The sequence below is a fragment of the Danio aesculapii genome, chromosome 24, assembly GCF_903798145.1.
Source record: "Danio aesculapii chromosome 24, fDanAes4.1, whole genome shotgun sequence".
In the NCBI taxonomy this organism is placed as follows: domain Eukaryota; kingdom Metazoa; phylum Chordata; class Actinopteri; order Cypriniformes; family Danionidae; genus Danio; species Danio aesculapii.
In genome coordinates this window covers 29,757,805-29,779,337 of record NC_079458.1, presented here as the reverse complement: position 1 = coordinate 29,779,337, position 21,533 = coordinate 29,757,805, and the positions used below count along the sequence as shown (strand labels likewise).

At 32.9% G+C, this 21,533-nt stretch overlaps 1 protein-coding gene across 1 annotated transcript in view; it reads right to left on the bottom strand.

The window, feature by feature from the left end:
• Window positions 1–734: 734 nt before the first annotated feature.
• stau2 (staufen double-stranded RNA binding protein 2) overlaps window positions 735–21,533 on the bottom strand; it is a 239,855-nt gene continuing 219,056 nt past the window's right edge. The window contains 2 exon segments of the mRNA XM_056450144.1: window positions 735–1,876; window positions 13,401–13,489. Coding sequence (XP_056306119.1) covers window positions 1,783–1,876; window positions 13,401–13,489 — 183 coding nt within the window. The 3' untranslated portion in view covers window positions 735–1,782.

The following is a 21,533-nucleotide window of genomic DNA, read 5'->3' as shown; positions in this document are numbered from 1 at the left end:
GAGAGTTGACAGTAACAGACACCAAATGCAAATAGCACACTTGAAATGAAATCTGGACCCTTTATCTGCACCTTGTAATTGGGATAATGAGAGGATAACACACACCTGGCCATGGAAGAGCTTAGAAGCCAATACTTTTGGACCCCTAACAAGTGGGAGGCACATATGCAAACTGTTGTAATTCTTACAGTGTTCACCAGATTTGGATGTAAATACCCTCAAATTAAAGCTGACAGTCTGCATTTCAAAATGTGTTGGTGTCTAGAGCCAAAATGTTAGAATTGTGTCAATGTCCAAATATTTATGGACCTAACTGTGTATACAAAAAACAATTTATAATAGTAGATTAACAGACAAAGTTTAACTAAAAATATTAATTGTTAATCTAGAGATCAGTTCTTTCTAGGTATCGTCCTTGTGCGTGGAATTAGCTTCAGTGTATTTGGAATCTATAGTATTCCTTTGTTAAAACTACAGTATTTTAAAGTCCACTTATATGGATATAGAAATATTTTAATAGATGAATTTGATTTAAATTTAATTAACATTTAGTAGTTGTGTTTTCAGCTGCTGTCTCAAACAGTGAACCTTGGAAGAAGGTACTTTCCTTGTTGAATAAAGAAATAATCGGTCACAAAAATTTAATCTGGTCAAATCAATAAATCAAAGATTTAAAGACTGAGAAACTTTTAAGATTTAGCAAAATACAGCAAAAAAAGACAAGAGACAGTGTCTTGAACATAACTGATGTGATTTTACTGCATTTGAACTAACTGACATGTCTGTTATTAGATTGTATTTCATCAGGGAGAGAAAAACGCACTTCCTACGAGTTAACGGTACTTCAACTTGATCGTGAAAAGACAACATGTCTATTGATCCCAGCGTTTGTTTTCTCCAGAATGCAGTCCTTAAAAGCACTCAGTTGATGTATCAAGTCAATACAACACACAACATAGGTGTAGATGTGCTGGACAAAACTGAAGGAAGAAGAAAACAATCGTCAAACAGGACTGCGCTAAAGAGGCACCGATCACTACGCAGGGCCTCTGACAAGAATCGTAGGAGCGTTTTGAGAAGGCAAGAGCGGACAACAGTCGCATCACTAGTGATCCTGTGCTGTTGACCTCTAGCGTCAGTTTTATCCATTGGTTTACACTCGTATTATAGGTTTTTCTTTTCCTCTGCATAAGATACTCTACAAGTCATATACATCCATAAAGATAGATGATTGCTTTATGTCAGCATACACGGTAAGCCAGGTGACTATATATGAAGACAACAACTACAACTTCACAGCACTGGCATTGGTTAATCCTTAAATACTCAAGCAATATTATTCATAGATTAAAGAGAAAGGAAAATAATAGAACCCCCCCAAATAAGATACACAACTTGGTTTCCCCCAATAATGTTTTCCTTTATACTAATGGCATGACATAAGCCTGTTTAAATCCACTTGGAGGCAAGGTGAAAATAATACTCAAACATCTATCAAATGGGGAAATTTCCCTCAATTTTCAAACATTACCATGCATTACATTTTTATCTTTTTTTTTTTTAAGTTTGCTTGCTTTTTTTTTGAGTTAATTCTAGAGTAAATAAATGTTGTGTTAAGATAGTGTTGTCTTCACATAGACTCAAAGAATGCATTTTTTTTTTCATTTTTTTTTTTTTTCATGAGACACATCCACCATATTGCATGTTGACACGTGTAGAAGGATGCAGCGGCGGTCGTGGGGGCTTTCAGGGTGGGACAGGGTATAAGGGTGGGTTCAGCTCCTAGACGACAGCCTTTGAATCCTTGCAGTCCTGAGCAGTGGTGCCTGAGTTAGTCGGTTTGCTCTCCGTCCTCTCGGCCAGACGCTTCGCTTGTCTGCAAGACAAACAGGTGCACATGATGGATTAGTTTAAAATAATAATAAAAAAAAAAACAATCATAGCAAATACTAAACAAAATAAAAAGAAATAATAAGTTAAATCTATAACTGTGTGTTCACACTGAAAACGGCGAGAGCGTCAAAGTAGCCAGAAGTTATTCATTTTCAATAGGAGACTGCAGGGTCTTCGCCAGTGTGGGCGTCAAGGAGGGTTAAAATCACATCAACTTTATGGTAATAAGCTATGACACGGTTTGGTGGCAAACAATGGGAATGTAGAAGTCCAAAGCTTGAGAGGATTCCAGAGAACACAGTCCTGTGAACTTTGGTTCCGACCACAATTGTTCCCAAGGGTTTGATTATTGCGGTCGCCAGATTTCCAATTATTTAAAATGTTTTCTTACTGGGACATGCATTAAAAAATTATACTGGTGATTTACTGATGTCCATTAATGTTCTACATTTTTTTTCTTAAATAAAAAAGAGGGAATCTTATGCTAAATATAACAACAATACAAAACAGTATTGCTGCTTCAGTATATTCAATATTTTAGACATATGGACACATTGGATAAGAGGAAGAAAGTTTTATCACATGCAACAACTTGAGCTTCCATTGTTAAATGAACTTGATAAAAAGTGTGCTACATCTTCACGCTAGAAAGCATGTATTTACAGTATGCGGGAATGTAACTGATTTGCTGATATGCTGCAACAGCTCCTTTAAATACAATCAATGTAGCGAATTTAAATGCTCTCGCCGCCAGAGCTATGAAAGCAGACATTGTTGTGGTCAGGGCAGCCAAAGCGAACTTTGATGCTCTTGCCATGCATCTTGTAAACGCAGTTATAAACACACACAGAAGATTCATTATGTCAACTCTGTCATTGTGATATTTCAGTGAATTTCTTATTGACTTATTCATATTTTCATATATATATATAATTAATTTAAGTTTTTTTTTTTTTTACTTTTTGAAAAAAACTCTCTTACTCTTCATGTGTTGCTTATTAATTTTTTACTATTTGTCACATACACAGTCATACACAGTGTGAAATGCAGTGGAATGCAACAAACTATTCATTTGTTTCTCATACAATGTCAAAATTATTACCAAAATCATCACTCTTCTGAATGTCAGTGTATATGTAAATAATATAAAGTAATGAAACAGAAGAATGGATTTCACCTCTCCCATCAGCTCGTTTGGCTGAAACTGGGTATTTTCTCTTTGTTCATTTCAAGCTCATGACTGCACTGAGAAGCTGAAGCCACTGCAAATAAACATTTCTTTAACCTTTTCCACCGGCACACCTACTATCAAAATATTCTTGAATGGGTTGGAGTGATTTCCGTTCTGGTGTGTCCATCATTTCCACTCTCAGATTTCGTTCTCCTGTTCATCACGGATATGACAAGAGATTCATTTTTGTCTTTTCTGATTACAGAGGATAGAGGACATGCAAAGACATGGGAGCTTTTCCACTGCGGGCGGACAGATTGGGGAAGTGGGCAACACCACTGAAAGAAAAACATACTTCAAGTCTTCTGTGAATGTGACAAGCTCTGCCAGTGTGTGTGTGTGTGTGTGTGTGTGTGTGTGTGTGTGCTTCTATAATCCTTTTAGTGATTAAGTGAAATGAGCTGACAGGTTTCAGACGGTGACATTTAAAGGACAAATCTTGTCTGTCTGTGCAGCTCAGAATCAAAAAAGTCAGCTCCACCTGCCACTGATCTTTACTATTGAGAGAGCGAAAGAGAGTGGGGGAGAGAGAGAGAGAAAATTTTATTACTAAATATCACATAAAACTTTTTGATTAATAATTTTCTTTTTTGGATTGAGATCTCTTATTGAATCAGGAAGTTGGGATACGTCTAGAGGAGTCCATGCTATTGAACAGCATATTTTTATTAACAGCAAAACATCATGATTTCCTTTTTTTTTTTTTTGTTACTCGGGGTGGCACGGTGGCTCAGTGGTTAGCACTGTTCCCTCACAGCGAGAAGGTCGCTGGTTTGAGTCCTGGCTGGGTCAGTTGGCATTTCTGTGTGGAGTTTGCATGTTCTCTCCGTGTTTGCATGGGTTTCCTCCTGAATGTGTGTGAATGACAGAGTGTATGGGTGTTTCCCAGTACTGGGTTGCAGATAGAAGGGCATCCACTGCGTAAAACATATTATGGAATAGTTGGTGGTTCATTCCGCTGTGGCAACCCCTGATAAATAAGCCAAAATGAATGAATATTTGTTAATCGATTCAGTGGAGGGGATTTTTTTTTTCTAAAGCAAGTAATTGGTCATATATGTGGACACGCCCTCAAGTACACGATGAGTCATGAATTGAGTTTTTTTATAATTCTTTTTTTTATTACATTATTTGTGTATTCAGGTGAATAAACAGCCACTAGCAATGTTTTCATCCAAAGATGCAAATTAAATTTATGCGCAAAACAGGAATATTAAATAAAAGATGTGCGAATAAAGCAGCGTTTCCATTCAACAAGTCAAAGAGAACAAAATCGTCACTTCCTGATTAACTGGCACCAAATATCAACAGTAAAAAAACTATTTTACAGCGGTAGGAGAAGCCAAGTGAATCTTTTCTTTATTTAATAAATGACTTGTGTCCAGTGCTTAATTTGTGAATTGCGAGGTCCCGGAACAGATCGGGTAACGGATCCGGCAAGTTACCTGATGATAGAGATGTCCACGCAAGAAAGTAGAGAGCGGGGGCCGGGGAGATGTGGGGGGAATGCGGGGCTTTGAATGGCAGAGGGGAGTCACGGATGAAAGTGAAAGTGAACAGCGGACGGGCGAGGAGTGCGGTTGAGGAGGGAGATCGGTAAAATGAGGTGCCGGATCAGATTTCAGAGGTGCCTGATCCGGATCCGGCGTGTTCCGGCACAAATTAAGCCCTGCTTGCACCTCAGAAAGCAAATGCCGACACACAATGTTCGTGTGGTGGAGGTAATTAATAACAATATTATGAAATAGTTACAGTGTTTTAGAAAGACCAAACCAACATTTCCAATGTTTTACAATCTGCTCAGCCAGCTGGTTTTTCCATTCACACACATTTCATCATCAAATGATCTCTTATAACAAAATCACATGACTTTTTTTGATGCGCATGATCGAATTTGTTCAGTAAAGGTTCGGTGTTTCCATCATAGTTTATCCTACTCAGTTATTCCCATTCGCTTTTTATGCACATATCAAAAATGCCCATAAAAATAGGTGGATGGAAACATAGGTACTGTAACCAAGGACCTCCCTCCACATTTATTAGGGGATAATAAAAATTCTTTCAAAGGTTTCATTTATATTGGCAGCGATACAAAATAAAAATACTGTAGCTCATTACATTAAACAACAATTAATGTAAAATCTTTTTATTATAATCTGCAAAATGCTGACTTGAAGTGTGTTAATACTTGTAGTGTCAGCCTTATTTACAGTGATATTTCTTTAATGATTGTATTTTCATAATTGGATTAAAAGAACAGGTTGAATTGGTGTTAGGGCTGCACAATATATCACTGTAGCATTGATATTGCAATGTGTGAATGTGCAATATTCACAACGCAGGATCTGTAATGTGGAGTCAGGGTTAGTTGACCAGGTACAATTGTGGAGTCATTTCATTTTAACTATAAAAACATGAGCGTTTAATAGTTGTGTGTGTTTTAAAGCCTGTGACTGTGTAAGCATTTTAAATGAATTAAAAGCATTGAACACAAGGAATTATTGCATTTTGTAGCTTTAACAAAAATGTATTTTATTTAATAATGTATAATGAAGACTATACAAATTTATTGCTTGTTTGATTATTTTATTTCTGTACCTGAATACTGCGACTCCATTTAAATCGTTGCTCTACTGTATTTATCTATGCTGGTAATTAGTCTATTATATATTTAGCAGATGCACTCCTCTACCTAACCTTCCCATTCAATATAAATGTATTAATTCAAAATAGAGCTATTCAAGTTATTTGGTGAAATATCGCAATATAAATCGCAGAAAATAAAAATATCACAATGTATATTTTTTTTAAATATCATGCATGCCCAATTGGTGTTGTAAATTACGGTACAAAAACCTGGTAATAAACTACAAGAACTTCAGTGATTTTACAGACTTAATGATCTTTATATCATTTCTTTACAATATATTGTTTTAAACTACTCAAATGTCAATAAAAGTCATCTTGTTAAACCTCACAGTTAAATGATCAACATCAACAGTTGACAGAGCAGAGATCAATGTCCCATAATGCCATTCATAACCATAAATAAATGAAAATGAAAAAAAAAAAAGAATCACAACACAGAACCTGTTTATTAATGTATATATATTTTTTTCCGTGTGCCATGGAAGTCAATGGTTACAGGTTTTCAGCTTTCTTCAAAATATCATCTTAAGTGTTCAACATAAACTCGCAGAGGTTTGGAACAAGAAAATGGTGTATAAATAGTGAGCTTATTTTAATTGTATCCCATAAAGCTAGATTTTTATTTGAATGTTGGAAAGAACATGATTGTGTTACATTGACAGTGAAATAGCTCGTTTTTAGTTTAAGCAAAATCCCCTAAATCTGCTTATGACTGCTCTATTCTACAATTCATAGAGGGTAATGACAATTTCATAGATACTTCATTTGTATTATTGGTATTGTAATGATCAATTCAATAAAAAAACAACTGAAACCTCTTAAATATGCCAAACCTTCTGTTAATTTATCAGTGTCCTAAATCACATGATTTTAAATCAATATGACAAATAATAAATGTGACCTTTTCCACTTGTGTTTTCTCTCTATAATGCAGTTTTGACACAGAGTTATACTTTCTGAAAATATTATACATGTCCCAGCTTCAATTTAACAAAATGATCCCAAGTTCTGAACGATGACTTGTTGAGGCTTTGTGGCAGTTGTTTTTCTTAAAGAAATTGTTATTCACTTGCGTAAGAAGCTGTTCTTACATTATGAAGTCAGGACAGCTATTAATTATGGCTTATAAAAGAATTTGGCCAATATATTGGCTTAAATTAAATTAAGTGTGCTTGGAACAACACGTCAAGCATTTCAAGGCCACTAACATGATATTCTGTAAACATTTTAGAGGAACAGATATATAAATCATGTCTGTTTCATTAAATCACGTTGAGAATCGCTTAACTGTTTATTTATAATGCAATGGTGACTTTTATAGATTACATCATTGAGACATGAGTCAAATTTACACTACTGATCTGAGATCAGTATGATTTTTAAAATGTTTTTAAAAAGCCTATTTTGTTCAATCATTTGTTTGATCAAAAATACAGCAAATGCTGTAAAATTCTGAAATATTATTACAATGTAAAATAAGTTTTCTTATTCAATATGGTTTAAAATATCTGTGAATTAATTTCTGTGAATAATAAAGCTTTTAAATATCAACATTGAAAAAAATTACATAGCATTTTTCAGGGATATTTGATAAAAGAAAGTTCAGAATAACAGCATTTATTTAAATATTTTATTTAAATGTCTTTAAATTCACAATGTGTGCCTCATGAATACATTTTAATGTTCATTTTAGATGTTCCTCTATCAAAGCTTCCACAAAAATATGAAGTTTTCAAAACAGATAATAATAAATGTTTCATAAGCAGCAGATGATCATGTTTTAATGACTTCTGAAAGATTGTGTGACGAAGTAAAGTTATCACTCCCAAAAATCTTAGTATTCGGTACCAAGCCAGCAAAAATATGTCATTTTCCATTCCATTTGATTCCATTTAGATAAATCAAAACTCACTCACTATTTTTAATAATAAATTTGATCAACATTTAAACTAATAAAATTTAAATATTATGAAATGTACAGTGCTCAGCATAATTGAGTACACCCCATTTTGAAAATGAATATTTTTATCCATTTCTCAGTGAATATAGGCAATGCATTTTGGTGCATTTAAACAAAACAGATTCATTAACCAGATATTTTTTTTTATTAAAATAGTAAGTCAAGAAAGATATTTAGAAATTAATACAAGTTAATACAATTTAATTCAAGCAAAATATTGCAAAAATAAAAATACAACCTACAAAATTTCAAATAATTTATTTATTTTTTTGCTTCTCTTGATTTTTTCTCTATTTTAAATTTGTATTTAATATTTTTCTATAACATAAATTTGGGTGTACTAGTTTTTGTTGTGTGTATTGTATTGTGTGTATTGTGTATTGTAAGTTATTTTGTTAGATAAACTCCAGATTTGGCTTTAGTACAGTCTAATCTAATGTATATGTACAAATATAATACTGTATAGCTTCCTATTACAAATATGAATTTAAAAGATTTGTGAGGGGTGTACTTATATATGCTGAACACTATATATATTTTTTTATAAATGTGATTAAAAACACATGAATAACAAATTCTGCTATTTTAATGCAGCATTTAAGTTGTCAGAAAGTGCTTGATCAGAAAAAGATCTGAAAATTAGTAGCTACAGTACAGTTATTTTATAGTAAAAAAATACTACACTATATTTGTTATAAACAACATAGACTACTGTGCACATGTTGTCTCATAAGCTAAGACACATTTAAATAAATCATTATTCTTTTCATTTTTATCATTTATTTTGAAAACAAAGGCTTTGTACTTCACACGTTCTTGGTCAATCATCCATTTCTGCAAAAAAGCATCAGTGCAGAGTAGCATTTGAGCATTTGAGTTGTAACTTCTATAATGTGTGTTTGACTGCAATTTCTGTTGATAAACCAGCTACATTTTTTTCAGTTAGCAACCTTAGATATTTTATATCGTGAGCATGTTTCAGTAATATCTTTTATATTACTTTTTTATAATAAATAAAAGATTGCACAGACCGTATTCACTGTACTCTGTAATGTAATTCATCAGAATGTTCTGCGATTTATGCTGCTATAGGCACATGTTGAAGAGATTTTTCAATATACAATATACATTTTTGCTATTTCTGTATCTGAATGTTTGTGTTAGTGCAATCTTTGATTTTGCTTTCATGTGCTCAATTCTTACCCAATTTAGGGCAGAATAAAACAGTGATTAAACACAGGAACACTATTTGTGGTGGTAATTATATTTCATATAGTGGTTTTCACCCTCATCAACAAAGTAGATTCACAGGCACCACATCAGTAGCACCAATAACTCATTATGTCTCAGTGCTGATATGAAGAGAAAACACAACTGCTTTTGCTTATTGCATCTAGAACTACAACTTACTGGTTCTTCAGTACTAATGGGAATTAAGAAAACCTGTTACCGTTTTGTTTTATTTTGTTTTGTAGGGCCTTGTATCAAAGCACCAGGTGTTTTGACAGCACTACCTTAAAAACTGGAGTAATGACAGCAAAAATCAACTTTAAATCACATGGAATATAGTACATTTTAAGCTACATTCAATAATACCATACACTGTAAAAAATGAACCTTGAGGTTTGTAATTTTCATTAAAAATAATGTGCATATTTTCTTTTAAAATTTGATATTCTGGATTTATTTAAAAATATTCAGAAGATTTTGCTAATAAGATCAAGAGATAAATTTTACTTATTTTTTTAAGCAAACCAGTGCAATTATTAGGCTTAATTTGAGAAACCAACTAATCTAATAAATTTGAGGAAAGATGGCTTCAAGTTTATTTCAAGAAAATTGACTCCATTATGTGGATTTAATTGAGATGTTTGCATTTGAATCTTAACAACGACAGTCATCAGACGACATTTTGAAGGAGCAGATCAACAGTGAACAGGTTAAGAGGTAAGCATTAACAGTTTATCATTTTTATTGTCTTAAATAAGCTCTTTCAGGAAACACACAGGCCGTTCAAGCTTGTTCGGGAGCCTAGTTTGATCAGGCAATATTTAAGACGGTTGTACAAACAACAGTGATCTTGTTGGTTAGCCTAGGCTAGTATGCTAGCTGTATAGCTATTCAATGGGGTTTAAGCACAGCTAGTGTTTTTCCATTTCATAAGGTTCCTTTCACAGCATTGATGATGTAATTAACTGTCTTTATATATAATACTGTATATAAATACTAATATTTGTTTGCTTGTTTTTTCAGATTAATGAAGAAAATGTTCACAGTATTTTCCCACAAAAGAGGAGCGGTTTATGGGTGCCATACAGCAGGTATTTTTTTTATAATGTCATTTGTGTAGTAGTAGTATTAAGCAATATTATTAATTTTTACACTTTTCTTGCATCAGACCTCACATTAAATCAAGAGCGAGATGAAAGACGTCGTCCCCTGTTGCTGGTGTATTTGTATGAAAAAGAGAAAGAGCTCATCCAGGAGTGCAATTGAAGTGTCTTAAACTGTTTCAGATACTTATAGTTTTTAGAAAACTGCCTTTTATTTGTTTGAATTTTTACAAAAAACAAAAACATAACACAAACACTACATTGTTAAACACATCCTTTTATAAATATGGATTGTTTTTATGAACTTATTTGTTTGTACACTAGTATACATTTTGAAAACAGCCTGTCCATTATAAGTAAAAGTACTTGTGTTATAGTGTCAGTCAGCAACGTCTACTCAAACACTTTGGAGAATTACTGTTCACAGAGATAGAAAGAAATGGTTTATTAATGTATTTCCTTAATGTGTTTTAGTAAACTTTAAACATTTGAAATTTACAACTGCATAATTTAATAATTAAACTTAATGTTTATTTTACAGTGTGGGAATGCAGATAATTGCTGTCTGCCAGAGGGATGACCAACCATGAGGGCTTCTGCATTGTCTTGGAGGATGAGCGAGCCATGGCTGGCTTGAAAAATCTAGAATTGATGAACTGGATTTATACAAGTATTCCTCAAATTAAAATCACCCCAAAACAAACTTATAATAAGTTTCTGACACAAATTCACTGTTACAAACTTTTGGGGAATTTTCACTGTATTGACTGATTGTGTTGCAAATAGTTTGAGATACAGCTTTTATATTGGTTTTATATGTTGGGCAATTCTGTCAGATTGTGTCTAAAATGTGACTATTCCTACAAAAGAAAGTTGACAGAACATTTTTTCCATGACATGGAAAAAGAACTTTTTTTCAGAGCTTAACATTGCTATAATTTTTAAATAGATTTGTTTAACAACTTGTTTGTACCATTTTGTTTTCAGTGTAACAAGTAATAAAATGATATTTGGCAAAAATGCATTGTGTATGAATTTCATTCTAAATTATATATTTTACATTTTATAAATGAGTTATTTGCATTAGTAAATTTGAGTAAAAGGTGGTTAATTTGCTTAATTTATAAAAGCATATTCCACTAATAATATTAAAATCATCTTCTATCACTCAAAACAACCTAGTAATTTTCACATGATTATTTCAAGTGGTTTTTGCAAAAAAAAAAAAAATTTAATATGAGTAAATGGTGGTGGATTTGCTTAAATTATGAAAGCACATTCTACTAATATTAAAATCCTCATCTAACACTCAAAAATTTTTGTAATTTTCACATGATTCATTCAAGTGTTTTTTTTTTTTTTATCAAGTTTTCAAACTACTTAAAAATAATACGTGCAATAGTGTTACCACTATTTTTTTCACAATAGCACATAAGATTTTTTTACAGTGTAAGACCATACATTTTGTAAACTGTAATCACTTTTTTCTGTATTTTTGATCTAATAAAATGAAGCCTTGGTGAGCAGAATACACTTATTAAGCCAGGGTCAGACTACAGGAGATTTAGCCCGATTTATGTCTGATTATGAGAATCTGAGATGAAATCTTCTCGAGGACTTTGATCTGTTCTGATTATTGGCGCAGATTATCTGGTAATGTGAGCCCTATAAGTAAAGGGTTATGAAACACCAAAACACATTTTTTTTGAGATGTTGACAGTCCCAGATGTTGATATGTCCTACGCTGCTAAAAACACTATTAGAACATATATAGAGGGTGGGCCATTTATATGGATATACCTTAATAAACGTATTGGGAATTTCACAAGAAAAAACAAATGGTGTGCTTGGTTTTAACGTAACTTTATTCTTTCATGAGTTACTTACAAGCCCCCTCACATATACTAAACAGGACGTTAATATACCATTCCCATTTTATTAAGGTGTATTCCTATAAATGGCCCACCCTGTATTTCACTAAAAAGTGAAAATTGGTTGTTTTGCGTTATTTCGAGCAAATTCATTCTTCCGGCTTGAAATTACATTTTGAAGCTGCATCTGGCAATTAGATCCTTGTGTAAATTCCAGCGTGTAGAGTGGATGTCTGTACCAGCTGGTACAACGTGACGTTTTTAAGCTTTCAGCATTGATTCATGAGAATGACTTGGTTTGAACAATCAATATTATTATGCATGATATAGCTTCGAAGACTGTTTTTACCTGTTAAAGTGACAGAGAGACGTTGTGTTGCCAACCGTTATTAAAAACAAGTGGAAGAAGAAGTATTGTTTGGAGACATGGGTCATCACTGTTGCGTTTATAAATGTGCTGCAATGAAGGTTTTGTTTCCATTCCCCTCTATGGGGCTCAAACTAGGCATATTTGCGTTGCCGCTGTAAAAAAATCAGCACATGCTCAAACTGAAACTCCCCTTTTCATGCAAACCCTTCCCTCTTTCGCCGCTCGACACTGCCACCTAAACAAAGCTGGACTCACCCACTTTCTTTACTTTTTCAAACTAGAGGTGTAAAAACAACCTGCTGAGACACCTTGCAATCTTCTAGAACACAAATCGGAGCCTCCCCATTAGAATCAAACATGTTTGATATTCAGGATTTTAAATCAGGGTGATCACAGTTGTTTTAATCTAATCTGCATCACCAAAAGCCAAGAACTGGAGAGAATTGCATTGGTTTTAATGGATAAATCTAGGCTATATCATTGTTTTAATTAATCTTGAATTTAATTAGCCAGATTTAACGTTATACCGGTGTGCAGCTATTTATGACACATGCAGCTGGGTACTTAACAATGCCAGTTATCTCCATAAACCAAGGTAATTAAACATTTTAAACTGTGTTTTTACATATTTTATTCTGTGATAGGGATAGAATTTGTTGTTTCAATATAAAAATGATTAGGCCTACATCTATAGTCCTGTAACAAAGAAAGAGTAGACTATAAGAGAATATATATGTTTTTTTTACAGAGAGAGATAACTACAGACTGGGGATGTTGCATTCAGTGAAATATATTTGTCTACACTGTACTTATTATATGTGCAACACGTAACAATTTCACTTTTAAACATGTAACAATCTAATAGCTATTGCCAGTCAAACACAGCCCAGCCATCGCAGCAAAATTAGTAGATATGAGGACTTATTGCGCATATGCGTTTGGGCATACTGCACATCAACATGCAACATTTCTTCATTTTGCAGGCTATCCAGATCCCCGAATGCCATAGCCTACTGATCCCAAACTTTTGACCAGTAGTATACATGTGATCATACATTATGTTTGGTGTACTTACTGCTCCGTATGTACATACATGTCACATGATCCATTTTCTACCTTGATTGGTCCGTCCACCGGGTCCAGTCCTTGTTCTGACAGCTGTTTCAAGGCACTCAGAGCAGCCTGTGTGAGGCAAGAAAACAGATGGCTTTGAGTGAGACAACATAACCCACATCAGCTGCTTTTTAAATAACACTTACTATCAGAAACCCGAGACTGACAGGACGCTTTCTGCTCCCTCAGTTTTGTTTGGCTTCTTCCAGCTCTCTGTTTATCTAACGTTTATCTGATGTTATTAGGTCAACGTTTTCAGACTTGCATTTCCTCCGTCCAGTGAGTGGGATTAACGTTACCAATTGGACATGTTATATAAAAGATTTGTAATAAATCAAGTGTTCGGACACAGTGTGCTGAAATAATAAGGTCTGATAACTCAGGTGGAACTGATATCCTGCCTTGCTATGAAAAGTCATTGAGTCCACAGATGAAAAAAGACTAAACAACATGACAATAAAAAAGTAAAGTAGTACATTAATTGATAAGTAGTAAATAAATAAAAAAAAATAGTAAATAAATTTCAATTCATAGACAGTATTTTATTTTTATATTTTGTTTATTTTTTCATTATACTTAATCTTTACTTAATTTGAAATGACACGTACATGCATATAATATTAAAACATTTCATCACCAAGCACATTATAATGAATTTAATATAATCAGGCTCAATTCTGATGGCATAATGAAAATGTGTTTTCGTTTACTGGCTGAATACAACAAAACTTTTCTACACAGTGTAACTTGTCAAATGATTTTTTTATTTGTTTTTTTTTTTTTAGTATTTTTTTTAATTAATTTGAGTATTTTTAGTATTTATTTCGTATCACTTAGCTTCACAGGATTTCTAAAAATATTCTTTGTTAAATTCTTGATAAACTGAGTTTCATGATTGCAATTGACATCCCCAAAAAGGGGGTAACACTTTAGTTTAAGTACCAATAATAACTAAACCAACTATAAATTAGTATTTATAAAGCACATATTCTGTATGATCTTGTTTTGCATCCCTACCTAAAACCAAAATCTAAAAACCAAACCAAAATTAATAAGTAGCAAATCAGGATTTTATTGAGGCAAAAAGTCTAATGGTTAATACTTTATTAATACTTTATTATTTGTTATATATAATTCATGTATAAAGTACATGATGATACTTCATTTGATCTTTTGTTCTGGGGATAATTTACCAAAACCTATGAAGTTGATTAAAACTAAAATTAATAAATTTAAATTGTAGTTTGACTTAAACAAATTGTCATTAAATATATGTAAAACAAAGGTTGTGTTATTTGTGAAATTAAAAAGTAGTCATAATATAAATTTACAAACTGATAATGAAGTAATGGGAAGAGTATATGCAATTAGGTTTCTTGGTGTTGTATTGAATTAAAAAAATAATGTATAAAATTAGTGTATAAACGAAAAAAGATTTACCTTGGACACTAAATCAATGTATGTATTATATAACACGCTTATGTTGCCAGCTTGCTGACATGATAAAATGTGTTTAAAATAAGGAGCTTGTAATTCTTGGTGACATTAATATGAACTGGATTGACAACTCATCCAAATCTTTGAAAGCCATAGCTATAAAATTGGGTTTACATCAATTAATTAAGGCTCCAACTAGATTTGGTAAAACTCATAATTCTATTTTGGATCTTATATTTACAAACCAGCCAACTAAGTATTGTATATCTGGAGTAATTCACACATCTGTTTCCAACCATTCACTCACATATGTCATCAGGACAACTTTTAAACACCCAAGAATCCATAAAGACAATTATACATAAAAATTACCAAACTCAAAATTGCCTCAGTTTAATGCTGATTTTGGAGATACTGATTGGAGTAATGAGATGTTATTGTCAAATCCTGACTGCATCTTATCAAATTTTTATAGCAAAGTGGAGGAAATACGGCAAAAGTATACAACTACTTGCAAAATGTATGTCAGACACAACAAAGTACCTTGGGTAAATTCAGAAATTTTACAACTTTTGAAGAAAAAAAGCGACTCCTCTCTGAAGGCATACCGATTTTCTAAAACACATGAAAATAGGTTTATTTTTAGTTTATACAGAAATAAATGTTACTCTGAATTGCGTAAAGCTAAACAACTCTATTATCAAAATCAAATTAATCAAGCTGCTACCAATCCAAGAGCACTATGGCAAAATATTAAATCTATAACTGGCGAAAATATCTTAAAAAATAACAATAACCCACAAATCACTATAAATTGTACTCTTCTCAGCCTCTCCAATGCTCCCAGTACCACCGACTACAATTCAACAGTTTGAAGTTCACAAAGTGAGTTACCCAATATTCTAAACTCTTTTAGTACATCTCATGCTTGTGATGCAAACAATTTAAACATGTATTTTATGAAAACTCATGCTAGTACTCTTATACCACTTTTTCATCATTTAGTTAATTTGTGTATTAGGCTCCATAAATTCCCTAACATCTGGAAAACTGCTCAGATGATTCCAATATTTAAATCTGAGGACCTAACTAGTGTCTCTAATTACCGGCCAATCTCAATTCTCCCTACATTTTCTAAGTTACTTGAAAAAGCATTATATAATCAGTTAATTGTGTATCTTGAAGACAATAAGCTGCTTAGTGATAGCCAGCATGGCTTTAGACCATTGCGGTCAACCATGTCAGCATTGCTTTTATTTACTAAACATATACGTACTGCACTAAATAAAGGCCATGTAACTGGAGCTGTATACATAGATTTTAGAAAGGCCTTTGATACAGTTAATCATAATATTCTTTTAAACAAATTGATCTCTTCTAATCTCTCTTCTTTTGCAATAGATATGTTTTCATCATATTTATCCAATATCTAAGGTTGTTAAAATTGGTACAATAACATCACAGGCATTAGGTTGTATTATGGGGGTTGCACAGGGAAGTATTTTGGGACCTTTACTTTTCCTGATGTATATCAATGACCTCCCTCAGGTAATTAAACATTCAGATTCTTTTTGTACGCCGATGACACTGTACTTTTTTTGTCTGGGTCAAGTACAAACACAATTAACAATAAATTAAATACAGATCTTCAGCATTTACATCAGTGGCTGCAAGACAATCATTTGACCATTACCGTTAAGAAAACGGAATGTATGTACTTTTATTCACCTAGGCGAAAATATTCCATATCCTATCCCATCACTTTCTTGAATCAAAAACTTTCTATTTTATCCACATATCAATATTTGGGAATCAGTCTGGACTCTCATCTCACTTATTGTAACCATGTTCAAAATGTTTATAAAAAAGCTGAAACAAAAGCTATTTGTTTATGAGAAAATTAGGACAAATTTGTCTTTTTCTGTTTCAGAAACTTTTATGCCAGAGATCTTTTTTTTTATGTATTTACAAAAGCCTGGAATGAGATCCCACAATATCTAAAAACACTGAGACTTTTAAAAAAAGGCCATGCTCGTCATTTGATGCCTGATTTTCTCTATTTTATAAGTTTGATGATTGTTTGTACTGTGTTGATGGATGAGATGTCTGTCTGTTTTTTAGGTTCTGCAGAGCAGGAACCTGCTGAAAAACAGCATTCATGGTGAGTCAGGCCCGATTATTATTATTTTTTTTATCTTTTCCTGTTTAAAAAAAACTTTAAATAAAATAAAATAAAAAATATATGATTAATTGTGTTGAAACTTGGGGGAATACATATAACAATCCTTATGTACAATACAAAAAAAAATTATAGTAAATGTGGGGTATTTGGAGAATACAAATCCTTTATTTTTTTATTGAATATACTTAAGTTTAATGATTGGGTTAAATTTAAAACAGCACAATTTATGTTTAAAGCAAGGAATAAATTACTTCCGAAATGCAAGAGGGATATAATCTGAGAGAAAAACTAAATCTTAGGAGGTTGAAAACAAGGACAACTTTTAAAAAAATTGTGTATGTCTATATGTGGTGTGAAATTCTCAAACAATGTTAGGATATTAATCAATTTATAAAGATTGTATAAATATATATTATTAAAGGAACATAATGATTAGAGGTGACTGAAAAAGAACAAAATGAGAAAGGTTTGATAAAGTTTCAATTAATGGCTGTTTGCAATACTGTGTAATTTTTGAGTCTATATTATAAAATGCAAATGTACAAATGAAATCAAACATATAATACGTAAAAGATGCCAAAAGGATAAAATATGTCTCATGTAAAGCTCATGTCTCATGTAAAAAGAAGACATAAGAAATAAGTTGAAGCAATAAACGAATGATGTGTGTGGTAATGGGGTGGGCAAAATAATAAGCTTGCACTTCATCTCACTTCGACCATTTCGACCATGATGAAATGTATTTTGTTTAAAGAATTGTTTTGCGAAAGATTTTTCTGTTCGAAATCAATCAATCAATCAATTAAATCAAAGTGCTGAAAGTAGTTTGATATTTCTAACAAATTGCCATTCAGGATGGATGAACTGTGATGAAAATAATGACATCTCACTGCGCTCATTTTTAAAAAACACTTCACTAGCTGAGTTTCCATCATCCGGTGTTCATTCATTCTGAAGCATCGCATAAGAAATGCCAAATTTTTAATAGTTTAAATTTTGCTGCTCTCTTGAGGTATTTTGGACTTGTGGGAAAAAGGGAAAAGATTACAGAATACACAAGACATGTCACTCGTGTAGTTTTGAATGGGGACAAGTGTAATGGGCAATATGGTGATAATGCCCTGTCTTCTAGTACAGGAGCCAATCATAGATTGCTATAGACCAGGAGTGCCCAAACTTTTTCATATAAAGGACCAAAATCCAAATATCATTAAGAGCCCTGGGCCGAAAATAAATATACCACACTATATTAAATTAAAGTTGCCATGTGTAATTTTCTAATTCATGTCATAATAATTATAAATAAATAAAACGCATTATTTTGAATCATATTAACTGATGCAGTATAACTTTAACTATAACATATTGCAATAAAAACAAACACATTTACAACAGCATAGTTCAGTGCTGAATACACTAGTCAAGAATCTGCCCTTGCCTTGATTCGCTCACCAAAGTCTCTGCCTTATCCTCTATCCATCGTATGTACATTTTAAAGGAAATATGTGATTAATTTAAACCATTTCAATTAAAACATTTAATTTCAGTTAGCTTTTTTGTAGTTTAATAAAACAAACCAATAAAATGTTACATCAAATTTGAAATGACAATCCCTAAACCATCCCCATCATTCTCCCTCTCATCTCAGATGGCATGGTGGGCCAAAAAGATTTTGTGTGATTGGATTGTTGAATGAAACTAAGAAATGAAACTAAGGAGATTGTTTATTGTTTCATTTTATTGGTGATTGCTAATATGAAATTATTATTATTAACTGCCTGAGAGATGTTTCAAAGATGGCCCCCAAGTGAAATTACTTGCCTTAAAGGGACTTTGAAAAGAGTTAATTTGTCTCTATTATGCTTATCTTGTTTTCTGTTGGTTATAGGTTACCAATACTATAATCAGCAGCTCTAACAATTTTATTGAAACAATTATCAACTGGAAGTTCTTCTTTCACTTAAAATATTACTTTGCATTGGGAAAGAAACTCAGCTACTGTTTGTTTATAGTTTAAAGTCTGTGTAAGCTAGAAGTATGATATACTGACTATGGGGTGGGGCTTTCTTTTGCGCATCATTTCCTCATAGCAAACTAACGGTAAGAGAATGTATTAATATACAGTTATGGAAATCCTCAGGTTGACGTTAAAAGAAGGACCACCACTCCAAACATGGAAGCAAATAGTCAGACTTTCATTGAAGATTACCAAAACTATTTTTTACAGTGGATTAACTTTTCAGATTTAATTATTCACCCTAAGAATAATAATGTGAGCTAGCACAATAAACAGTGTAAATTATGATTTCACACAGACGTTAAAGAAAGTTACTCTCATAATACACAAAGCATCTTGGGATAGTGGAAAAAGTGTACAGGTATGACTGAGAGAGACCCTCACAGTGACACATGCGGGTTGAGAATTAGCAGATCCACCTGGCTGTGGTGCCGATGCTCTTTCCAGCATCCTGACAATGAGCACCAGATGTGCTGTATGCGACGCAATAAGCATGACATATTTCTCACAGCTGACAGCCTGTTCCCTCTGAACCCAAACCCCACGCACCCTGGCCCACTGGTGAGAGGTATGGACGACACACACACACACACACACACACACACACACACACACACACACACACACACACACGCACACGCACACACAGATGTGAGCACATTCCTCATGCTGATTAATCAGAGCTTTGCTGGATCACATAACGCCAGCTAATTGAGTCAGGCACCCTGGTGCATCTATATGTGTGTGTCTATCGCAGAAACAAGAGACATTGAGAGGTGTTGCATTTAATAACACATCATCTTAGAGCTATCATACACTGAAAAAAGTGTTGCATGCAAAACTGTTGCAAACAATTTATTTGTGTTGAATTTAAACAAACAAATTAAATTGAGCAATGTTCAACTTAATTTGTTTGTTTAAATTCAGCCCAAATAAATTGTTTACAACCACTTAACGTTAAAAAATTTAGTAAATCCAAGGAATCATCTTTGAATAATTTTTTTCAGTGTATGAAGCATATAAATAATGATCCTAAATGCATTTGGAGGTTTGATTTAAACAGATCTAAAATGTCATTGAATTAGATGCAAAATGTCAACCCAAATGCTACCTGCAACACAGAGATTCAAATTGCTTGTCATTTAACACACGCACACATGCACATACAGAGAGAGAGAGAAAGAGAGAGAGATAAGGGTGGGTAGATTACTTCTAAATTGCAATCAGTTACTGATAAGAAATTACATGACAAAATTTGTTTTCAGTAATATTTCGTGCCAATTTTACAAGAATGATAATCTTGTAAAAATTATATTAAAACAAGCTTTGTACTATTGCATATAAATTACAGTGACAGGCTGAAATGCAGGTAGAGATTACACAAGAAAACTGGAATGATATATGCTCAAAAGCCCAGAGAGTCACAAACTCAAATGTATGGAGAGAATTTAAATCATTACAAGATATTTCCGCACCCCACAAATTGTAGCAAAGATAAGAATAGGCTCATGTAACAGATGCTGGAGAGAATGTGGTGATCATTTAGGGAACCACTCTCATATCTTTTCGTATTGCCTAAAACTGCAGCAGTTCTAGGATGATATCTATAAGCTACTTGGAGACATATTTTGTATTAATATTCCCTTTGATCCAACTGTGGCAGCCCTACACTGTAAAACCCAACAGTGAGGTTTATCAAATGAAATGAGTGTAGTTAAATTCAAATTTACTGAAAGTTAATTCTACTCATTTAAAAAGAGTTTTGAACTCAGTGTTGAAGGTAATAAGTTAATTAAATACCTCATTACTTCAACTTAAATGGAGTAAGTTCTCAGTACTCATATAGATTCGTTTTTTTTTTTACTCAAATGGTTTGTAGCAATCGGTTTCCTAAAACGGTTTGAGTTTTCTTAAATTACTGGGTTTCACAGTACTCAGTTGGTTTGAGTTATCTTCATTTATTAGCTTTTATTGTGCTCAAATTGCTTCATTTACCCAAATGGATTAAGTTCACAGTACTCATTAGGAATAGTTTTTGAACTTAAATAATTTGTTGCAATCAGTTTCTTCAAACGGTTTGAGTTCCCTTAACTTACGGTTATCACGTCTAATGTAAATTTAAGCTTTATATTAGGTAAGTATTTAAATGAACGGTAGTTATCATTTGCATTTATACAAACCTGATCATTTTACTAATTTTTAATAATTCGTCTAACATATCTTTAGATGATTTCTACTCTGTGAGTGTGGAAAACGCGATATTGGTATATATTCTAATATTGAAAATAACAAATTTGCTTTCGGAAAAGATGCTATATGTAAATGGACCGCTGATATAGTTAATCCAGTGTGCGTGCGCATTAGCCTTGGTGTAGCTATAAGCTCGGAACTTTAAACTAGCGCACAGGTGGCATAACTTTGTTTAGTTGCAGCAGTTTCTTTCCGTGCAACAGAAACCTGGCGTTGAGAAGCCTATA